At 46.2% G+C, this 19087-nt stretch overlaps 1 protein-coding gene across 2 annotated transcripts in view; it reads right to left on the bottom strand.

The window, feature by feature from the left end:
- The window catches only part of MTUS2 (microtubule associated scaffold protein 2), a 193678-nt gene that overhangs the window by 11774 nt on the left and 162817 nt on the right, over positions 1-19087 (bottom strand). For both annotated transcript variants that reach the window (XM_086481852.1, XM_086481853.1), the window contains 3 exons: positions 8169-8383; positions 2399-2504; positions 478-551 (listed from right to left, as the gene is read on the bottom strand). In XM_086481852.1, the coding sequence (XP_086337978.1) occupies positions 478-551; positions 2399-2504; positions 8169-8383 (395 nt within the window). The remainder of the gene's footprint in view (positions 1-477; positions 552-2398; positions 2505-8168; positions 8384-19087) is intronic.

The raw sequence follows: 19087 nt of genomic DNA, 5'->3' as shown, positions 1-19087 counted from the left end.
GAATTTAAAGTGCAAGCACAGGGCCAGGCAGGGAGAGGTCAGCATTTCTGAGCCCTGGGGGTGCCTGCTGGAGGGTACCGTGTAGGCGAGGTGATGCTCACAGCCACCAGCAGGTGCCGCAGCCCTCCCCACCATGCAGGGAAGAGCTCAGCTCTGGTCCTTGTGCTGGGCCAGCAGCCAGCAGCCAGCAGGGTCTAAAGGACAGTTCTTCGCTTTATTCAGCTGCCTTTTCCTCCCTTTAGGTTTGCCCTCTCTTCTCTTTCAGATAATGTTTTGTTGAACCAGCCAAGGGGGAGGAAAACACCTGAGGGGGCACCTTTGCTGCCAGATCCCAGTTTGGACGGGCAGAGGACAAGAGGTACTATAGCTGGTAAGAAGCAATGGTCTGGTGTGCTGGCAGCTGGCACGGGGCTGGAGCCGCCCCTTCAGCTGCTCCACAACATCATTACAGAGGTGGGAAATAAGGAAACTGCTAACCTGGAGTGACAGACGCAGTTTTTCAAAAGTCTCTTCTAATTGTGCCTTTTCCAGTTTGTGAGCAGTATTCAGTTCTGGGGAAGATACACAGACATGACATTGCTAAGTGAAGTCCAGCAAACCAGGGTCCAAGAGCACAGGCCTCGTAAGCCAAGCGCAATTCGGGATGCAGTTTTAGGGCATGGAGGTTGAGTATGAAACTGATAGTAATATACTCTGTGACCTTAGATGAATTGTTTTGAGGATCAGGGTTTCCTGATCTTCCACTGGTTGCAAGCACCTCTCTTTCTACGTGACCAGATTCTGATTTTTCAGAACCACTCAGAATTCCTGGCTCCTGGGGACTCTGATCTGAAAAGGGTCAGTCTGACAACGAGTCATTTACCACTTCAGAGTGAGTATCCCCAAATCAACAATTTTAAAATTAGATATATTTAAAAGCTTGGGTTGCGAATTCTTTGGGGAAGCAGAAAGGATGGCCAGCAACTCAGATGCAAAAACGCAAATGACAGTGCTTCTGCATGAGCTGTGGCAGATGACCTGTGAGATTCATTCCATCAGTGAGACTGACAGAGCCCAAAGGCAAAAAAGTCCTCTATTTATATTACATGATTAAAACTTTCACTACTAGAACAACTCACCCTGGACTTAATTACAACCAGAAGTTTAATACCCAAGGTGGAATAAAGTTTAATGTCTAAACCAATGGCATCAAACTGTCATTCAGTACAGTAGTAGCACCTACCCTTTTAGTATACAGACACTCTATTTTTGTGTCTTTACCTCCAGCCCCATGGGGTTCTGCCCCCTAACCGTCACTCATTAGCCACAATAACAGAAGTTATGCTACTAATGCTCTAGTGCCGTGTGCAGGGCGCTAGACCGCAGCTGCTGCAATGCCTTTTACATGCACAGGAGGGCATTTCATACTCACACCAAGAGCAGGGAGAACAAACTTTGGCCACCAGAGCCTGGATAAACCACAGCCAAGTCTTATCACCAGAAAATACTAACAAAAATGGACAGATAAGAATATCCTCAAGCAAGGAACAGCTTTTAAAATTATTTTCAAAATTGTATATGTTAATTTTAAAATGGTATGCTAGACACCATCTCTGCCTACAGGAGAGGAGAGTAGGCTGTTCTCAGCTCATGTTATGCTCTGGGCTGTGTCTCTAATTGACACAGCACAGAGCTAAGCAATAAGGTTCAGTTTGGGGAAAGCTGTGGGAAAACCTACTAGAGCTATTTGAAAATTAGACCCTCGTGCTTATGTGTAAAAAAAAGAAAGTGGGAGATCATACAGATAACTGTTAAATGTCAGCTAAAGCATGTACAAAGACATGTATTTAGATACCAAACTGGTAGGGAGGAAACAGCTCCGTCTGCATCATCAAATCCCGTGGAAAAACTGTAACACAAAGTAAAGATAACAGTGCTGAGGTGCAGATTTGCACCAGTGTGTGACGACTTTGGTCCTCTCAGCATGGCCAGACTTGCTACTGAAAATGATGAGTCTTGTTTTTAGAAGCAGTGTAGGCATATAAGGACCTGAATTCAGAGATGTTCAATGAGCTCCAGCCTCCTGAGCACCCTAGGATTAGGCGTTTGAGAAAAGTCTGTGTGTGAAGTGAGGTGGAATTTGGACTCTATGTTCAGGGACCCATAGAGAAAGCTTCATTTTTGGCCCAAAGACCCCTCAGATAGTCTCAGGTTCAAGTTAGATACTGTATACACTGCACATAGCTCTCCCTCACGCCTAGCATGAACCTGGTGGCTCATGCCATGTGAAACCACTAGACCAACAAAAATTTTCTGTGTCATCTGCTCTAGAGGAAGACAAACCAGGCTTACATAATCACTACAGCGCTAATTCCTGCTCTGGAATAGCTCTGTAGCCACTGGGTTGTCTGTGGCTTACCTTGAATCTTGCAGTCATTCTCATCCTGCAGTACTGTAATGGCAACTAAGTGGCTATTTTCCAACTGTACCATTGCAGCTTCATGTACAGCTGTGATATCTTCCACCTGTTCCAACGACAATGAATGGAGACATGGACGCATGATTAGGCATGCTGTGGCACACTGACAAGCCACTGCTAGAGAGCTCCAGTGAGCTGGAAACGGTAAAGGGATCTACTCGGTGTGACTATTCCAGCACCTGAGCCAGTTTTATTCATTATGAAACAGGCATGTTAATGTCTTGAGCAGTAGCGTGTAGTCACTGCTGATAATATTTTTGTTCTTTTAACTTAATGGTGATATAAGAGGCATATAAGAAAGCAAAAGGCCAAAAAGCTCTTAAGTGAAGAAGACATTTATGAAATGTTCAGAAATCTCAACATTCTACTAATCTAAATTATATTAATGACCTGACTCCCTCTGATGGTCAGATAAATATGCATAGTTCTGAGCCATGCTGGTTTTTGTCTTCACAGCATTTTGCTGCAATGATTTTTATTGTAAGGTCTTGAATTAACTTCCGTGGAAAGTGCCTATGAATTATTCATAGTTGTAAAATATTTATTTCTAGAGAAACATTGACATTATTATCAGTGAGTATGTATAATGAATTGCAAGCAATCACACTTTTACTTGAAGAAGAGCCTCCTACAGTCATCAATACCCAAATTCCTATGTCGTCTTGAATCATGTATTTTGAATCCACATCCAATAAACTGATGAAAGATATGACAGCACTTTTTCCAGTGCAGATACAAGAATTTTTGGGTCGGTGTGGAAGTAAGCAAGATGACAGTGAAGCCACAAAACTTTTTCATGGTCTCATATCGAGGCCAGAAAGAAGTCCTGCTGCTGCAAACTGCCTGACAGACTGCACTGCACTCAACACTGCACACAGCCATCACAGGAGCAGGGGATGCAGTTGGAAGAGGGCTGTGGGTGGCCTGTGTTCCTGTATACTCGGTGGGTTTGGGACTCCTTCAGTACATCATTTGTTACTAGACTTGGCTAAAGGCAAAGCAAGATCCCTAATGGTGGTGTTTTGATATGCATCATTAAAGCAAATACAGTGAGAAGTGGTCATTAAGTTTAAATCAGGGGTCCAGAGCAGTTTCCAAATGCAATGCATTGATTTGCTTTTCTGGCTTTTGTAATCAAAGTGATCTTATTCCCTACATTTAACACATTGTCTGCAGTATCTGGCAACGCAGAGGATCAAACTATTTTACTTTAACAATGAAACAGCTGTTCACTGCAAAGTGACTTGACTTTAAACAGCCTTTTTGCTCACTGTTATGTTAAATAATGGTAGAAAGTTACTGCAGCTGAGCATGCCTTGACTGAAATAAATGTTATTTCACTGCATTTAACTGTCACACATATGTGTTAGATTACCAACAGAAGCAAAATTTCTAACTGCGTTGGAGAAGGCATGCTCTTAGAATGAAAAATAGGCATTTAACATGGAATTTAAAATTATCCAAACTCATTTTCATAATAATGTAGGAGACAACTCAGTGCTGAATAACTGTTTGCAAAACAGTGGGGATTCAGTCTGCTGATTTATTGCATGAAAGAGCAGGGATGACTCAATGGGCTACTAATGGGATAGGGACTATCACTTGACTTTTCCCAGAGCACGATGTCCTTGTATATAATGTCTGTGGACCAAACCCTCATAAGCATTGCCATGTTCTTTACCTTGCCTTCGCTTAAATCTTTATTTTTAATCTAATTGCTTCTCAGCTGAGCAGCACCCCATAGGAATGATTATGTTCAACTCCAACACCCTCAGAAGGTGAAGGGGTCTCCTTTTGCTGACACTATCCTTGGCAGGTTATTTATCTATAAAGCCAATTAAATATGTTCCAAATGGTCTGCAGGGATTTTCCCTGTCTTCTGTCTTGTGTTTCATATCCACATCCCAAATGACTCTCCAATCTTCCAGTGTGACCTCCTGTCTGTGATTTTTCGTAGCAGATAGTCTGCTTGGCACTGGGAAGATCTCTTGGGTGCTAATTCCTTCTTTACCACCAACTTACTCTATAGGCTTGATCAACACACTTAACCCATGTCACGGTTATTTCTGGCTATAAAAAGAAGCTCAGGTGGGATTTTTAAGGCTTAATAAAGTAAAATCAAGAGGAGGCTCTAGTGGGAGAGGTTGAGTAAGCTGGTGGACAAAACAGCTTGAGCTGAGCAGGACCATAGGCTTTACTTTGCAATTTTTCCCTTAGCTGCCAGGGCATATGAGAAACGTTAGGATGCATTGGCACACACGACGGGTTTGTGAGGAGTTTGGCTATCATGTTCTGCTATGCTGAAAGAGCTGCCTCACCTCCTCAGAGACAGCTGAACCTCCAAAACCTGACAACTGTGTATTCAAAGAAAGAACAGCTATCTGATACTAAACTGTGACGACAGCAATACAGTGTGGAAGACTAAGTTGCAACTGGAAACCACGGAAGCGGGATGACTAACTTCCAAATTAGATGTGTGGATATAGCAGTACATGCAGATCCATGACTAAAAGGATTTTGCTATTGTTATTGCCTTCATGAATGCAAGCTCAAATTCCCCCACACAGATAGACAGCCCAAGGACAAGGTTTTTCTCATGTCCAGTGTAAGGGCTCTGTAGCTCATGGGTTAGGTGCCTCTGCTCTAACGCTGGCCAGGACCAGCAGCGTTGGAGCTGAACAACTCCAGCCCCTTGCACAGGCTTGCTCATTTTGGCAAGCCAAGCACTTCTCTTTCTCCAAGCAGGGGAAGGAAAAACCAGAGGATTACAAATGCTTTGAGTCAGCAGCTGTTAGCGATCCTTATTCCTCATGCACCTTGGTTCCTAGACTAACAAAGTTCTCCTTTTCCTTGGCCAACAAACATTGCTGGTGCGCAGCTTTCCAACCTCGCCTGTCAGCCTCCTCTGATCCAAGAGCACTCAACACAGGATGGGTGTATGGCAGAGTAGGAATTCAAAGGGAAAATCTGCTAAAACTCATTGTGAGATGCTAACAGAACCACGGATTGAAAAGAGAGGCTTAAACTCTGAGATACTAGGGTCCCAGAAGCACTTTCAGAGCAGTAAAGAGAAATGTTTGTGCTATCTTCAGTAATTCAGGGAACAAAGAGCTCTGGAGCAAACGAAAGGGCTGGAGGAGTGAGAACTATTTGCCCCACAGAGGGAAAGATGTGTTTCCACTGCTTCTGTGTGGTGATGAACAGAATCACAATAGATGAGAACATGAGAAAAATAAGAATACTTCTAGTCAAGTCCTATGGTGACCCATATCACCCTTTCTTGCATTGATCAACTTGAGGGGAAAAAACTCATCATCCAGTCTTGTGGTCTTGGGAGCCTGTAGAAACACTTCAAAGAGTAGCAGAGATAAACCATAAACTATCTCAGCAAAAAATTAACACACAGAACAAATTCTTTCACATACGCTAGTGCCTGGTGATCCAGGAAAGGTAAGGCTTGAAGCTAGAGCTAATATCTTCTACTAGGCAAACTGACATACTGACACAGTGAAAGGAAAAAAACCCAAGGCTTTTGAGAACACCACCCCTCCTTCATATCAGAAAGCAAAGCAGAAAATTTGAGGGGCATTGCAAGAAAACCATCTTGCATAAACTGAAATGAGAACCAAAAGATAACTCAGCACAGCTTCTAAGCATTTACAGAGAAAGATTTTGAAAAATCTTGTTTAGAACACAAAAACCTACTTGACAGCACCAATGCATCTTTGAAAATCAATGCACTAACAGAAAAAGGTAGTTTATTTGGGACAAAACAACCCAGTTGTTGCATAAAGCCTTTTTGTTGCATGTTACAAGCCTGCAAATCAGTAAACAACCAGCAGGCACAGCAATTAAAATAGGTAAAACATAAGAAGAGTTCTTCAACACCCCCGCCCCCTGCTACTGAAGAATCAAACCAAATTGCACAGTGGTACCCAGGGCAGCAGACACTCTGGGGCACAGGCTGGGACGCTGTGTGCCTATCGGACACGGCTGTCTGACCCACCTGCCAGTGACAACCACACTGCGCCCAGCCCCAATGTACCACTGGTGCTACACAACAAATCTAACACCGGGCAGCTGTGACACGAGTGACATAAAACAGTCACCATCCCAGTTTGTATGTGCACTGCCATCCCAGGAGTGTTTTACAGTACAGGGAGTAAATGGTGTCACTTCCCTTCTTACAGATAGTTGACCTTAAAGACGGTGGTCTTTGCTGTGCTGTGTCGGTGCTCGCCTCTCCTGTGAGCTCAGTGCAGGCTAGCCCCTTTCCCTGGCTCCTGGAGGTACTTCAGCTATGGTCACACCGTGCTGCACTAACCTTTACCTCTTAAATGGTCTAAATTAACTTGGGCACAGGCTCTGCTGAGGGGGCCACTTTGCTTCTGAGCTCACAGCAAATGCTGTTGCTGTCCTTGGGAATTGCATGGGGAATGCCTGTACTCTGCACCCCACTGCAGTGCCTGCCACCAGTCCACTCCCCGAGCACAAGCAGCAGGGAGCAGCAGCTCTGGAGCCTCAGCCACAGGCTCCTGCTTCAGGGAGCAGACCCAAAATACACACTGGAGGTAGATACCCTGAGATACAGAGGATGCAGACATAAAACCTTCTCATCAACCTTTTGTCACACCCATCCATGTCACAGACCACATCCTTACTGCGCTGTTGCTGCCAGTTTACATTGCCTCAGAGAATGAAAAGTTCACCCTCCACCACCTCCAACTGCCCTGGGCATTGGCAAAATCCCCAGGTTGGAGAGAACGATGCTGGCAAAAAGGGGGTCTGTTGGCTGTGCTTACATGTTGCAAACGACTGGCCCTTGTGCTGCGTCAGATGGGTGGCATACCCATGGCAGTGGGGGCTGTGGCACATCTAAGCCTGATGGCTCAGAATGCAGACCGCACCTGAATGCAGCAAGACTTGTGTGAGAAGAGCCCTCACACACTATGGTGCTGGGCAATGGGTAAAGAATTGCAGCTGGAAAAATTAGAACTGTATATGCTGCTCACTGAATTCAAAATAACAAAAGGCCAGATAAAGGCACTATTGCCATAATCCAGTGCAGGATGTTCTGCCACCATGTGAGAGGTGTCCACAGGTGAGTTACAGTGTTTGTTCACTCCAGCTGTTAAAAATAAGACTAAAGTAGCTGCATGTGAGAGTATTCCTACCTACATACAGAAAGCAGAGGAAGAGAAACACTTGGGGCATACAATCTAAGAGATTAGACTGAACAGTGGAGCAGAAATCAGGGAATCCAAAGCATATCACCTGCTTGATGTTTAGGCTATGTGTTGCATGGGCCCTATTGCTTCACTGTAGCACCCTTTAACTAGCATTGCAACGATGGGCAGGGCTCTGCTGGCCTTACCCGTCTCGAGCAGATTCTTGTTCAACCCTTGGTTTCGTATAAATTGATTACAATAGGTGGGTTGGGAAGCACCTATAAGTGGGGAGCAGAGATAGTCTTAGTATTTCTGTTGTAAAACATCTGGAAGTATGTGAAGACAAGATGTGGCAATGTAATGTACTACTAGGTAGTAATATCAATAGGAAGGAAACGCACTAAAGATGGTCAGGAATACATTTTTCCATTCATCAGTTCATTACTAGTGTCCTCATGTTGGAGTGTTCAATGTATTTCCTTACCTGAACCCGCTCAGTACTGGCATGGTCTACTCTTCAAAGGGAACAGACGGGGACTGACCTGATCCTGATGCTGCAATTTAACTTGCTCCAGCTGCAGCCTGTGCTGCTCCTGCAGGCTCTCCCTCTTGGTGTTGTACTCCTCCTGCAGCCGCTGCTCCAGCGTCTGCAGGTCCTCCTGCTGCTGCCTACGAAGCTGCTTCACTTCCTCCTCAAAGCACCTCTCCAGCTCCTCCTTCTTGCTCTGTAGTTTCTTCCATTTCACTGTGTTGAGGGCTGTGGGGACAAGACGTTACAGTCAGGCTCTGAATGCCTCGGGAGCAAACAGTGACATTGGATCTGTTTGTACAGCATTGAGTACAGTGGTTCTCACCAACTCTGGGGCTCCTGTGAATCTTGGCCATCAACGAGCTCTCACTATTCGTTCTCACTTTGTCCCGCTCTCCCACACACACATACACACATGCATTCGTTTAAGTGGAGGCACTGGCAGAGTACACAAAGCCCATGCAAAACTGTGATCTGATGAAGTATAATGATGATGATGATGATGATAATGATAATAATAATAATAATAAATAATAAAAGCAGGGAACCCCATGGACCTGCAGGGTGACTCAACGTCCCCTCCTGGCCAGCAGTCTTGGATGCACAAGTTGACGCTTTGGGGCTTTTACTTTGCCTAAGAATGATAGAATCACAGAATCACAGAATGGAAGGGGTTGGAAGGAATCTCTGGGGATCATCTAGTCCAACCCCCCTGCTAAAGCAGACTCACCTACAGCAGGTCGCACAGGGTTGAGTCCAGGTGGGTTTTGAATATCTCCAGAGAAGGAGACTCCACAACCTCTCTGGGCAGCCTGTTCCAGCGCTCTGTCACCCCCAAAGGAAAGAAGTGTTTCCTCATCTTCAGGTGGAACTTCCTGTGCCCCAGTTTGTGCCCACTGCCCCTTGTCTTGTCACTGGGCACCACTGAAAAGAGCCTGGCCCCATCCTCTTGACACCCGCCCTTTAGATATTTATAAGTGTTGATAAGATCCCCTCTCAGTCTTCTCTTTTCCAGGCTAAAGAGCCCCAGATGTTTCAGCCTTTCCTCGTAGGAGAAATGCTCCAGTCCCTTAATCATCTTCATAGCCCTCCACTAGACTCCTGTCCCTCTTGAACTGAGGGGCCCAGAACTGGACACAGAACTTCAGATGTGGCCTCACCAGGGCAGAGCAGAGGGGGAGGAGAACCTCCCTTGACCTGCTGGTCACACTCTTATTAATGCACCCCAGGACACCATTGGCTTCTTAGCCACAAGGGCACATTTCTGGCTAATGGTCATCCCGTTATCCACCAGAACTCCTGGGTCCTTCTCTGCAGAGCTGCTCTCCAGCAGGTTGACGCCTAGCCTGTACTGGTGCATGGGGTTATTCCTCCTCAAGTGCAGGAACATAGAATCATAAAATGATTTCATGCAGAATCATAGAATAGTTGGGGTTGGAAGGGACTTTTAAAGGTCATTTAGTCCAAACCTTCCCTGCAGTGAGCAGGAACATTAGCTAGATCAGGTTGCTCAGAGCCCTGTCCAACCTGACCGTGAATGTTTCCAGGAATGGAGCTTCTATCACCTGCCCAGGCAGCCTGTGCCAGTGTTCCACTACCTTCATCACTGTAAAAATTTCTTCCTTATATCTGGTTTAAATCTACTCTCCTTTAGTTTAAAGCCTTTACTCCTTGTCCTATTGCAACAGGCCCTGCTAAAAAGATTGGTCCCATCTTTCTTATAAGTCCCCTTTCAGTACTGGAAGGCCGCTATAAGGTCTCCCCAGAGCCCTCTCTTCTCCAGGCTGAACAACCTCAACTCTCTCAGCCTGCCCTCACAGGGGAGGTGCTCCAGCCCTCTGATCATCTTTGTGGCCCTCCTCTGGGCTCGCTCAAGCAGGTCAATGTCTTTCCTGTGCTGAAGACCCCAGAGCTGGACGCAGCACTGCAGGTGGGGTCTCACCAGAGCAGAGCAGAGGGGCAGAATCACCTCCCTTGACCTGCTGGCCACACTTCCTTTGATGCAGTCCAGGACATGGTTGGCTTTCTGAGCTGTGAGCACACATTGCTGGCTCATATCCAGCTTTTCATCCATCCACACCCCCAAGTCCTTCTTGGCAGGGCTGCTCTCAATCCCTTCATTCTCCACCCTGTATTGACACTGGGGATTGCCCTGACCCAGGTACAAGACATTGCACTCGGTCTTGTTGAACCTCATGAGGTCCACATGGGACCACTTCTCCAGCCTGTCAAGGTCCCTCTGGATGGCATCCTGCTCCTCAGGATTGTCAGCTGCACCACTCAGCTTGCTGAGGGTGCACTTGATCCCACTGTCTATGTCATTGATGAAGACATTAAACAGCACTGGTCCCAGTATGGACCCCTGAGGGACATCACTTGTCACCCGTCTCCATTGAGCCATTGACCACCATCCTTTGGACGTGACCATCCAACCAGTTCCTCACCCACTAAACAGTCCACCCATCAAATCCGTCTCTCTCCAACTTAGAGAGAAGGATCTTGTGGGCAGCTGTGTCAAAGGCCTTACAGAAATCCAGACAGATGACATCTGTGGCTCTTCCCTTGTCCACTGATGTAGTCACTCCATCATAGAAGGCCACTAGGCTGGTCAGGCAGGACTCGCCCTCAGAGAAGCCATGCTGGCTGTCACGAATCACCTCCCTGTCCTCCATGTGCCTTAGTGTAGCTTCTAGGAGGATCTGTTCCATGATCTTCCCAGGCACAGAGGTGAGGCTGACAGGTCAGTAGTTCCCAGGATCCTCCTTTCCACCCTTTTTAAGAATGGGTGCAATGTTTCCCTTTTTCCAGTCACCAGGGACTTCACCTGACTGCCATGACTTTTCAAATATCATGGACAGTGGCTTGACAACTACATCAGTCAATTCCCTCAGGACTCTGGGATGCAGCTCGTCAGGGCCAATAGACTTTTATATGTTCAGGTTCCTCAGGTGGTCATGAACCTGATTTTCTCTTACAGTGGGAGGGATTTTGCTCCCCCAGTCCCCATCTTGTGGCCCATCCACTCAAGAAGTGTGGGAAGAGAGGTTTCCAGTGAAGACTGAGGCAAAAAGTCATTGAACACTCAGGCTTTTCCTGGTCTGGTTGTTACCAGCTTGCCAGACTTGCTCATCGGAGGGTACACTTTTTTTAACCTTCCTTTTCTGGCTGACATACTTGTAGAAGCCCTTCTTATCATTCTTTGCATCCCTTGCCAAGTTCAGCTCCAGCTGCACCATGGCCGTCCTGACCCCGTTCCTACAAAACTGGGCAGTGTCCCTATACTCTTCCCAGGACACCTGTCCCTGCTTCCACTGCCTGTGCATTTCCTTCTTGTCCCTTAGTTTGACCAGCAGGTCTTGACTCAGACATGCTGGTCTCTTGCCTTCTTTGCCCAATATCTTACACCTGGGGATTGAGAGCTCTTGCACTTTGTGGAAAGTGTCCTTAAAGATCTGCCAGCTCTGTTCTGCTCCCTTATCCCTGAGGGCAGTTACCCAGGGGGTCTTATTGACTAACTCCTTAAAGAGCTGGAAGTTTCCCTTCCCAAAACTCCTGGGTGTCCTGACTTTACTCTTTGCCTGACTCGTATCCCTCAGGACTGAACTCCACCAGTGCATGACCACTGCAGCCCACGCTGCATCCAGTGTTGATGTCACTGATTAGCTCACTTGCATTGGTGACCATCTGGTCCAATATGGCATCCCCTCTGGTAGGCTGTCTATCACCCAGCTTAAGAATTTATCCTCCATGCAGTTCAGGAGTCTCCTGGGTTGCCTACAGCTTGCATGCTTCTTTACCAGCAGATCTTGGGGTGATTGAAGTCCCCCAGCAGGACAAGAACCTGTGAGGGCAAAGCATTTTGTAGCTGCAGCAAGAAGACTTCATCCATAGGCCCCTCTTGATTGGGTGGCCTGTAGTAGGCACCAGCTGAAGAGGCTGAAGTGCCTCTACACCAATGCACACTGCATGGGCAACAAACAGGAGGAGTTGGAAGCCACGGTGCTGCTAGAAAGCTACGACCTGTTTGCTGTTACTTGGTGGGACAAAACCCATGACTGGGCGTGGCTATCAATGGCTACAGGCTGTTCAGGAGGGTCAGGTGAGGAAGGAGGGGCGAAGGCGTTGCCCTCTACATCAAGAAATGGATAGCTTCTGAAAAGCTGTCTGAGGAATAGCCATGAGCAGGTTGAACGCTTATGGGTAAGAATTAGGGACCAAGGCAACAAAGAGAGCCTTGTGGTTGGGGTCTACTACAGGCCGCCTGATTAAGGGGGAGCCTATGGACTAAGTCTTCTTAGTCCAGCTACAGGAGGCTTCGCACTCACAGGCTCTCATCCTGGGCTGCATCAAAAGAAGTGTGGCCAGCAGGTCGAGGGAGGTGATTCTGCCCCTCTGCTCTGCTCTGGTGAGACCCCACCTGCAGTGCTGCATCCAGCTCTGGAGCCTCAGCACAAGAAAGACATGGACCTGTTGGAGTGAGTCCAGAGGAGGGCCACAAAGATGGTCAGAGGGCTGGAACGCCTCTCCTATGAAGAAAGGCTGAGAGAGTTGTTCAGCCTGGAGGAGAAGGCTCCAGGGAGACCTTATAGTGGCCTTCCAATACTTAGCGGGGGCTTATAAAAAAGATGGTGGCCATCTTTTTAGCAAGGACTGTTGCAATAGAACAAGGAGTAAAGGCTTTAAACTAAAGGAGGGTAGATTTAGACCAGATATAAGGAAGAAATTTTTACAGTGATGAAGGTAGTGAAACACTGGCACAGGCTGCTCGGACAGGTGATAGAAGCTCCATTTCTGGAAACATCCAAGATCAGGTTGGACAGGGCTCTCAGCAACCTAATCTAGCTAAAGATGTCCCTGCTTACTGCAGGTGAGTTTGGACTAGATGACCTTTAAAGGTCCCTTCCAACCCAAAACATTCTATGATTCTACGATTCTATGAACTAGTTTCAGTAGGTGCAACTCTAACAGTTTCATCATGTCAAGGATATATTCAGTCTATTTCCCCATTTGGTTCCTCACTTATATTGTTCCTTATATTCTCATGAACACTGTCCCCTCAGCCTTTTGCTTTGCTACAGATTAGTTCCAATCTATCCAGATATCAAAGACCTAATGCAAGCTGGACAAGGTCCGCCAGACTACATCTAGAGAGCAAGTTTCCTCACTTGCAAAGAACCAATAGGTAAGAAGTGACTAAAATCATCGCGACCAGATGTCTAGAGAAGAAGAGATCTGTTTTTAATGGCACTGCTAGGCCTTCCTTCTGATTTTGACCTATAGCTGGTTTAGGAAAATGAACACCTTTTGAATATACCATCCATATAAGCCTCTCATCCTTCCTTTGCCTTTCAAAATTTGTGTGTCATGCACAGACCTGTATGGTGTTGCAAATAAGTGAACTGGAAGCAACTGTCTCCCTGGGTAGACAACTTCTGAATGTTTCAAAACCATATTTATCCTATGACCATATATTTGCTCAATATCTGGCAAAAAAAAAAAACCCTGTGTTTACCCGTTTTTCTACTATGGCATCAAACTGTGCTCATTTTTTTCAGTATAGCAACCATTTGTCAAAGTCACCTACTGCTGTGACCACAGCTCATATTAGCTGCACCCATGCAACGTAGCTTAAGCACCCAAGCTAACCGTGCCCTTCCCCACATAGCTATTATTCACCCTGTTTAGATCTCTGCTTCCACACTGACTGGACACCAATATCCAGACTTGCTCAGTATGTCCAGATGGATATCACCACTGGGGTTCTGTTCTGATCCTGATGTTTTCTGGAGCACAAAGAGGGACTCTGTGTCCCTTTCAAGCTCTCTGCTCCTCACAGAAAGACAGAAAATGAGCCTGAACCAGTGAGCTTAGCACCGCAGCAGTGGCATAGAAAAAACTTTCCCACCTGCCTCATACTCAAAATGGAATAGAGCAATTTATATGGTCATTAGCTGAAATGTCTTGTCTCCTGGCAGTTTGGATTACAGCTCTAAACCCTCTCTCTTGCTTTTTGCTTTTTGATTTTCTTCGGCATGCAAAGTGATCCCAAAGCTAGAGGACAAGGGGTAGTGCTTGCAGCTATGCGTTCAGTAGAATTCAAACTTACTCAAGCTTTAAATTGGAGCTGTAATGAACCCTGTCTCTTTCCTGCCTCTCTAATGAGATTACCCAGCACACAGGGAAGGCTGGGCAATGAAATGACATGCTCTAACCAAAAGAAAGTCCATCTGAAACACTTTGTATAACCTGAAACACAAAACTATTCACATTTTGCAAATCAAACCCTGATTCAGGGGTAAAATGAAGGGAAGAGGAAAGCAGGGAAGGAGTGTCTGAATGGCACGTTTCCCACACACTCAAACAAGTTATTTGAGGCAGAAAATGAGGCCATTGCCCAGGAAATTTGCCCTATACTGAATATCAAACACCTCTAGTGAGAAGGAGTCATCTATCAAGAGATATCAGTTGTTTAGCTTAAATAAGTAAGTTTTAAACAGAATAAGTCACTTAGAGTTATAATGTTGTGTGATTTAGTATGCTGTTTGCTGAGCTTTACTAGGTTTGCTGAAGCCTTAGGCCGCAAGCTGTAAACTTTCACCGAGATTTGCTGAACTTGTACAGAGCTGGTATCTATTCAAGCAAGCCAAGGCCTCCAGAGCCAGCACAAACCCCAAGATAAGGAGGGTACAAGCATCAACGGCAGCTGCAACTGGACAAGATAACGTCCTGCCTGGAGACAGTGAAGGAATCCAATAAGGAGTCAGAAGGTGTCAGGGGATCTTGGCCCAGAAACCCCATGGGACCAAAGAGCACATGAAAGGCCTGTGGAGATCGCATGGTCAGATGCACAGTCTGTAAGGGTATAAATGCCCAGGGACTTCTTTGTTCGGGGTCCCTCTCCAGAGGCACCCAGCTCGAGCTGACCCTGCTGCTGCACCATTCTATTAATTTATTTATTTTTGTAAGATTCGATGCCTGAAACTCTGCTTTGGGAAACCTAGGGTTTTGGACTACACTTCTTTAACAGATGCCTACCACAGTTTCCCAGACCAAGACAAATGAGACCAAGGACTGAAGTGGTGAGGAAAGACCGAATCTCTTCTTAGACAGGAGATGGACCTTTGGGCCTGGCTCTACTGGGACAGGAGTAGTAGAATGTGACACCCATGCAGCCCAATATAAGGTCTGTGGCTCCCTTGCCCGGCTGGAGAGCAGGAACTGGCATGGGAGAGCCTGCCTTGCTGGAGTCAGCGTTTAACCAGCTGTGGCTTCAGCAGGTAGTTCTGGTGAACCAAGCTGAACTGCCTCCAGCAGGGCCCCAGCAAGAGATACCTGAACAGAGGACAGGCTAATGTTGCTGGAAAACAGTGAATTTTGCTTTCAGACATTGGGATATGGATACTGTAAAAGTGAGCTCCTCTTGTAGAAAAAAAAGATCACTAAGAAAAGTTATAGAAATGCATTACTGACATGTAACAAGACAAACAGAGCACAACCGCTATTGGCTGTGATCAAGAAGAGTTACACCCTGTTTTTCTTTTTCCTTCTCTGTAGATACTTCAGTTGCTGTTTACAGGCTGGAAATGACTCCGACATAACATGGCATTTCCTGGGGTGACAGCGTGTTGGGTTAAACGAGAGCGGTTGCCCTACTCCCCGAGCACCAAGTGGCTTTTACAGTACACAACAGATGAGGCAAACACATTTCAGGTCTGGCTGGGAAGGTGAGGGAAAGGGAGATGTCACTAATGGACTGACCCTCCGGCACAAACCCAGCCTGAGCTGCAGCCCAGCCCCGACACCGTGCATTCAGGGGGGTAACTCCTGTGGGAACCAGGGGGCTGGTGTCACATGGCCTCACACAGGGACTGTCTGCTTCAAACATGACAAATATGCTCCTCGCCCAAAAGTGATGGCAAACCATACAGACTCTGCTCTTCCTCCTGACCCTTGGCCACAGACTCACAGACAAATCACAGCCAGCCCACTTAGGTTAAGGGTCCTCTGACTGGAAGGCATATTGAGGAGGAGGTGGCATGCAGGCTTTGGCTTTCAAACTCTCATGAACACAGATAATACAAATTCTAAACCTGACATATGATCATCTTTCATTCATCTAGGTTTCTATGCGTCTCTGTACCTCCTCTCAACTCACTTCACATGTCATTTTTCTGACAGCAAAGGAGCAGGTAATGCTGACATTTCATTCCCATTAGCTTGAAGAGAAACAGCTGGTGTTCAAAAACTTTTTATTCCAGAAGTCTCAGTGTTGCAGCTGAAAAGTGCTTATATTTATAATTTATAAAGATGGGTGTCTTGAGTGTAGTACAATCGCTTGTCATGTTTTTCTAGCCTTGGTAGTTCTAACAAAATACATGAGCAAATCTCACTGCATAAAATAACAAGTCCCTCGGCATTTACAGAGGCCGCATTCCTCTTCAGGGCTGGGAAGGGAGAAGCACTTTCCTATTTCATTGCATGCTGGTTTCAGATGAGGTGTGATACTTGACAGCAGTGCTGGGGGTAAAGGTGGATCATGTTACCAGAACCTAAATATTTTTCCTGGCTCCAGAAGGGTGCAGGTCTCCCTAGGCTGTTTTACACATGCTTCATCACTGCTATTGCTTCAGCAGTGGTTTTATTTACCAAAAGAGATTTCCTTAAAAATGTATTCTGACTTTTCTGAACAATGGATTATATCTTGCAGTTTCATTGCTTTGTATAGCAGAATCCTGCAGTCTCTGTTGAAGTTACAAAGTCTGTGTGCTTTCAAAACCAAGCACCTTCAGCACCTAAATCATAATTCTGAATTAGAGCTATTGCCTAAACAACTAAATGTTGGACACACTGCTTGGATCAACCCTGGCTAGTCCAGCCTTGTTCTACTGATTCATCCAGGCATTTGCATCAGTGAGTCTGACATGGTGAATTTACAAATGAGAAATCAGGAATTTCTGACCAACACCCATGCTGTTTAACTGGACTGGTTATTTTTAAATTCATGAGGGAATTCACTACTTATCAAAGTGACTGAGACAAGTCAGAACTACAACTTGGCTGTAGTCAAAATAACATTATTTTCTCTAAATTTCTTCATAGAATCACCTATGATTGCTGTTGTCAAATAAATCACTGTTTCATTCTTTATTTGCACAAAGCTTGGCAGAACATGTATAATATTGTACAACATACAGACTCATCTGATAGTGAGACCAAAATAACTCTTCAGCAGTGCAGGTGGGCTGCATGTCTCCAGTAGCACCCACAGCCCCAGCTTGCACTGCTTTAGAAACAGCAAAGAACTGCACTGATGAAAACTGCCCTCATGCACATGGCATTTGCCTTTTTGCCTTGTCCATAGGTTTAAAACACTGGTTGTTTCACAAAATTTAATTTTATAAATTTCTTCCAAAGGAAAACAGACCATCGAGCAATTTTTGATTTACACTAAAAACCATAAACATTCACCTTCCGTATGTATGGTTACATACCAGGATTTGTACTGCTGAGGAATTTTTTCACATCCTGATGGAGTGCAATACCTGCACATGTTCATCTTTTTGTCCATCCTTACTGGGAGTCCTTCTACCTGGGCATGTTGTGTCTCAGGGTTGTACAGAGAGGATTACCTCCAACAAGCAGGACAGATCACCAGCCACCCCTGTTGCTCTAAAGAGCCTCTGCTCAGCATCTCAGTGTCTCTCAGAGTGGTGGCTTACTCAGGAAGAGGTGGCCTGTGACGGCTCCTCTCCAGTACACATGCCCACAGGACCACTGAGGAAAGGACTGCCTCACAACACCTTTCCCCTCTCTGAGAAAGAAAGCACATAGATGTCTATGGCTAATCTCCCTTCTAAAGCAGCACAGCTCAGCTGAGACCTCAGTCTGCTTTTCTGGAGCATTTGGGGCTCTTACTAGAACTGTCTCTATGTATTCCATCAGGTCATAGTTTTGTGCAGAGAAGGTATCTAACACTGCACGCACAAGAGCAATGGCAAGGGCAGGCAGTGCAGTGATCTGCCGTTACTGAACATGCTTCTCTGTGGCCCCCAAACATGCTGTCAGTTATATCCCTGGCAAAGCTCTCCAGCAAACCCACCAGTGATTTGTATTCACTTCAGCTGTACAAACATGGTGTAAATGGAAGCAGAGCTCTTTATTTCCTGCACTGTAGCAATCTTTCCTTCCCATGTCACCGCCACTTGAGAAAGCACTCATGAAAATGAGCAAATCCAACCTGCTAGAAAGAGGTAGGGATTTCAAATGAGAAGTGAATAGTCAGTGGAAAGCTTCACCTGTGCCCTGCCCAAAGACTGCACCAGTGGCAACAACTCCTCCGTGAGAGCTGTGGAGATGCAGAGGATGGACGAAGGCAGGCATCAGGGAATAACTGGAAATGCTGTTTTGCTATTGCTGCAGTATCCTTTGGCCACGGGGACAATAAAGCTCTTTATGAAATAATGATCGGCAAAAAAATTTCAGAGGGGCACAGCAGGGAGCACAAGCTATTGGGCAACAGAAAAGGGCCGTGCTCACCTTTTCTGCAGGGGGTCGTCATAGTCAAGGTGAAGACAAAGCACAGGGAGTTCTGTGTTTCTGCCAGCCTCACAGGGGTTTGGCCTGAGCCCCTCTTTGCGAACCAAGTCACCCTCCTGCCACACGGCACAATCTGTGCTTAATGCATAGTCCAGCAACTGGGCTCCCACATGCAGGGAAAGCTGAGAGGTCCCCCCTGTTCACAGCTCCAGTCATCAGTTGTTCCAACACCTTTTGGTACTCAGGGTGTCCCCTGCCCCAGTGGTCCTCCCTCCAGGTGTCCTTCCTCCTCTCCATTTGCCCTGGGGTAGATGAACCCAACGTCACACCCATTCTGGGAAGATTTAAGCCCAAAAGGACTCAGCCTGTTGGCTAAAGCCAGCACAAAAGCCCACA

This window comes from Leptosomus discolor, chromosome 1 (genome assembly GCF_034619465.1).
Source record: "Leptosomus discolor isolate bLepDis1 chromosome 1, bLepDis1.hap2, whole genome shotgun sequence".
NCBI classification, from domain to species: domain Eukaryota; kingdom Metazoa; phylum Chordata; class Aves; order Leptosomiformes; family Leptosomidae; genus Leptosomus; species Leptosomus discolor.
This window is presented reverse-complemented; position numbering and strand designations above follow the sequence as displayed.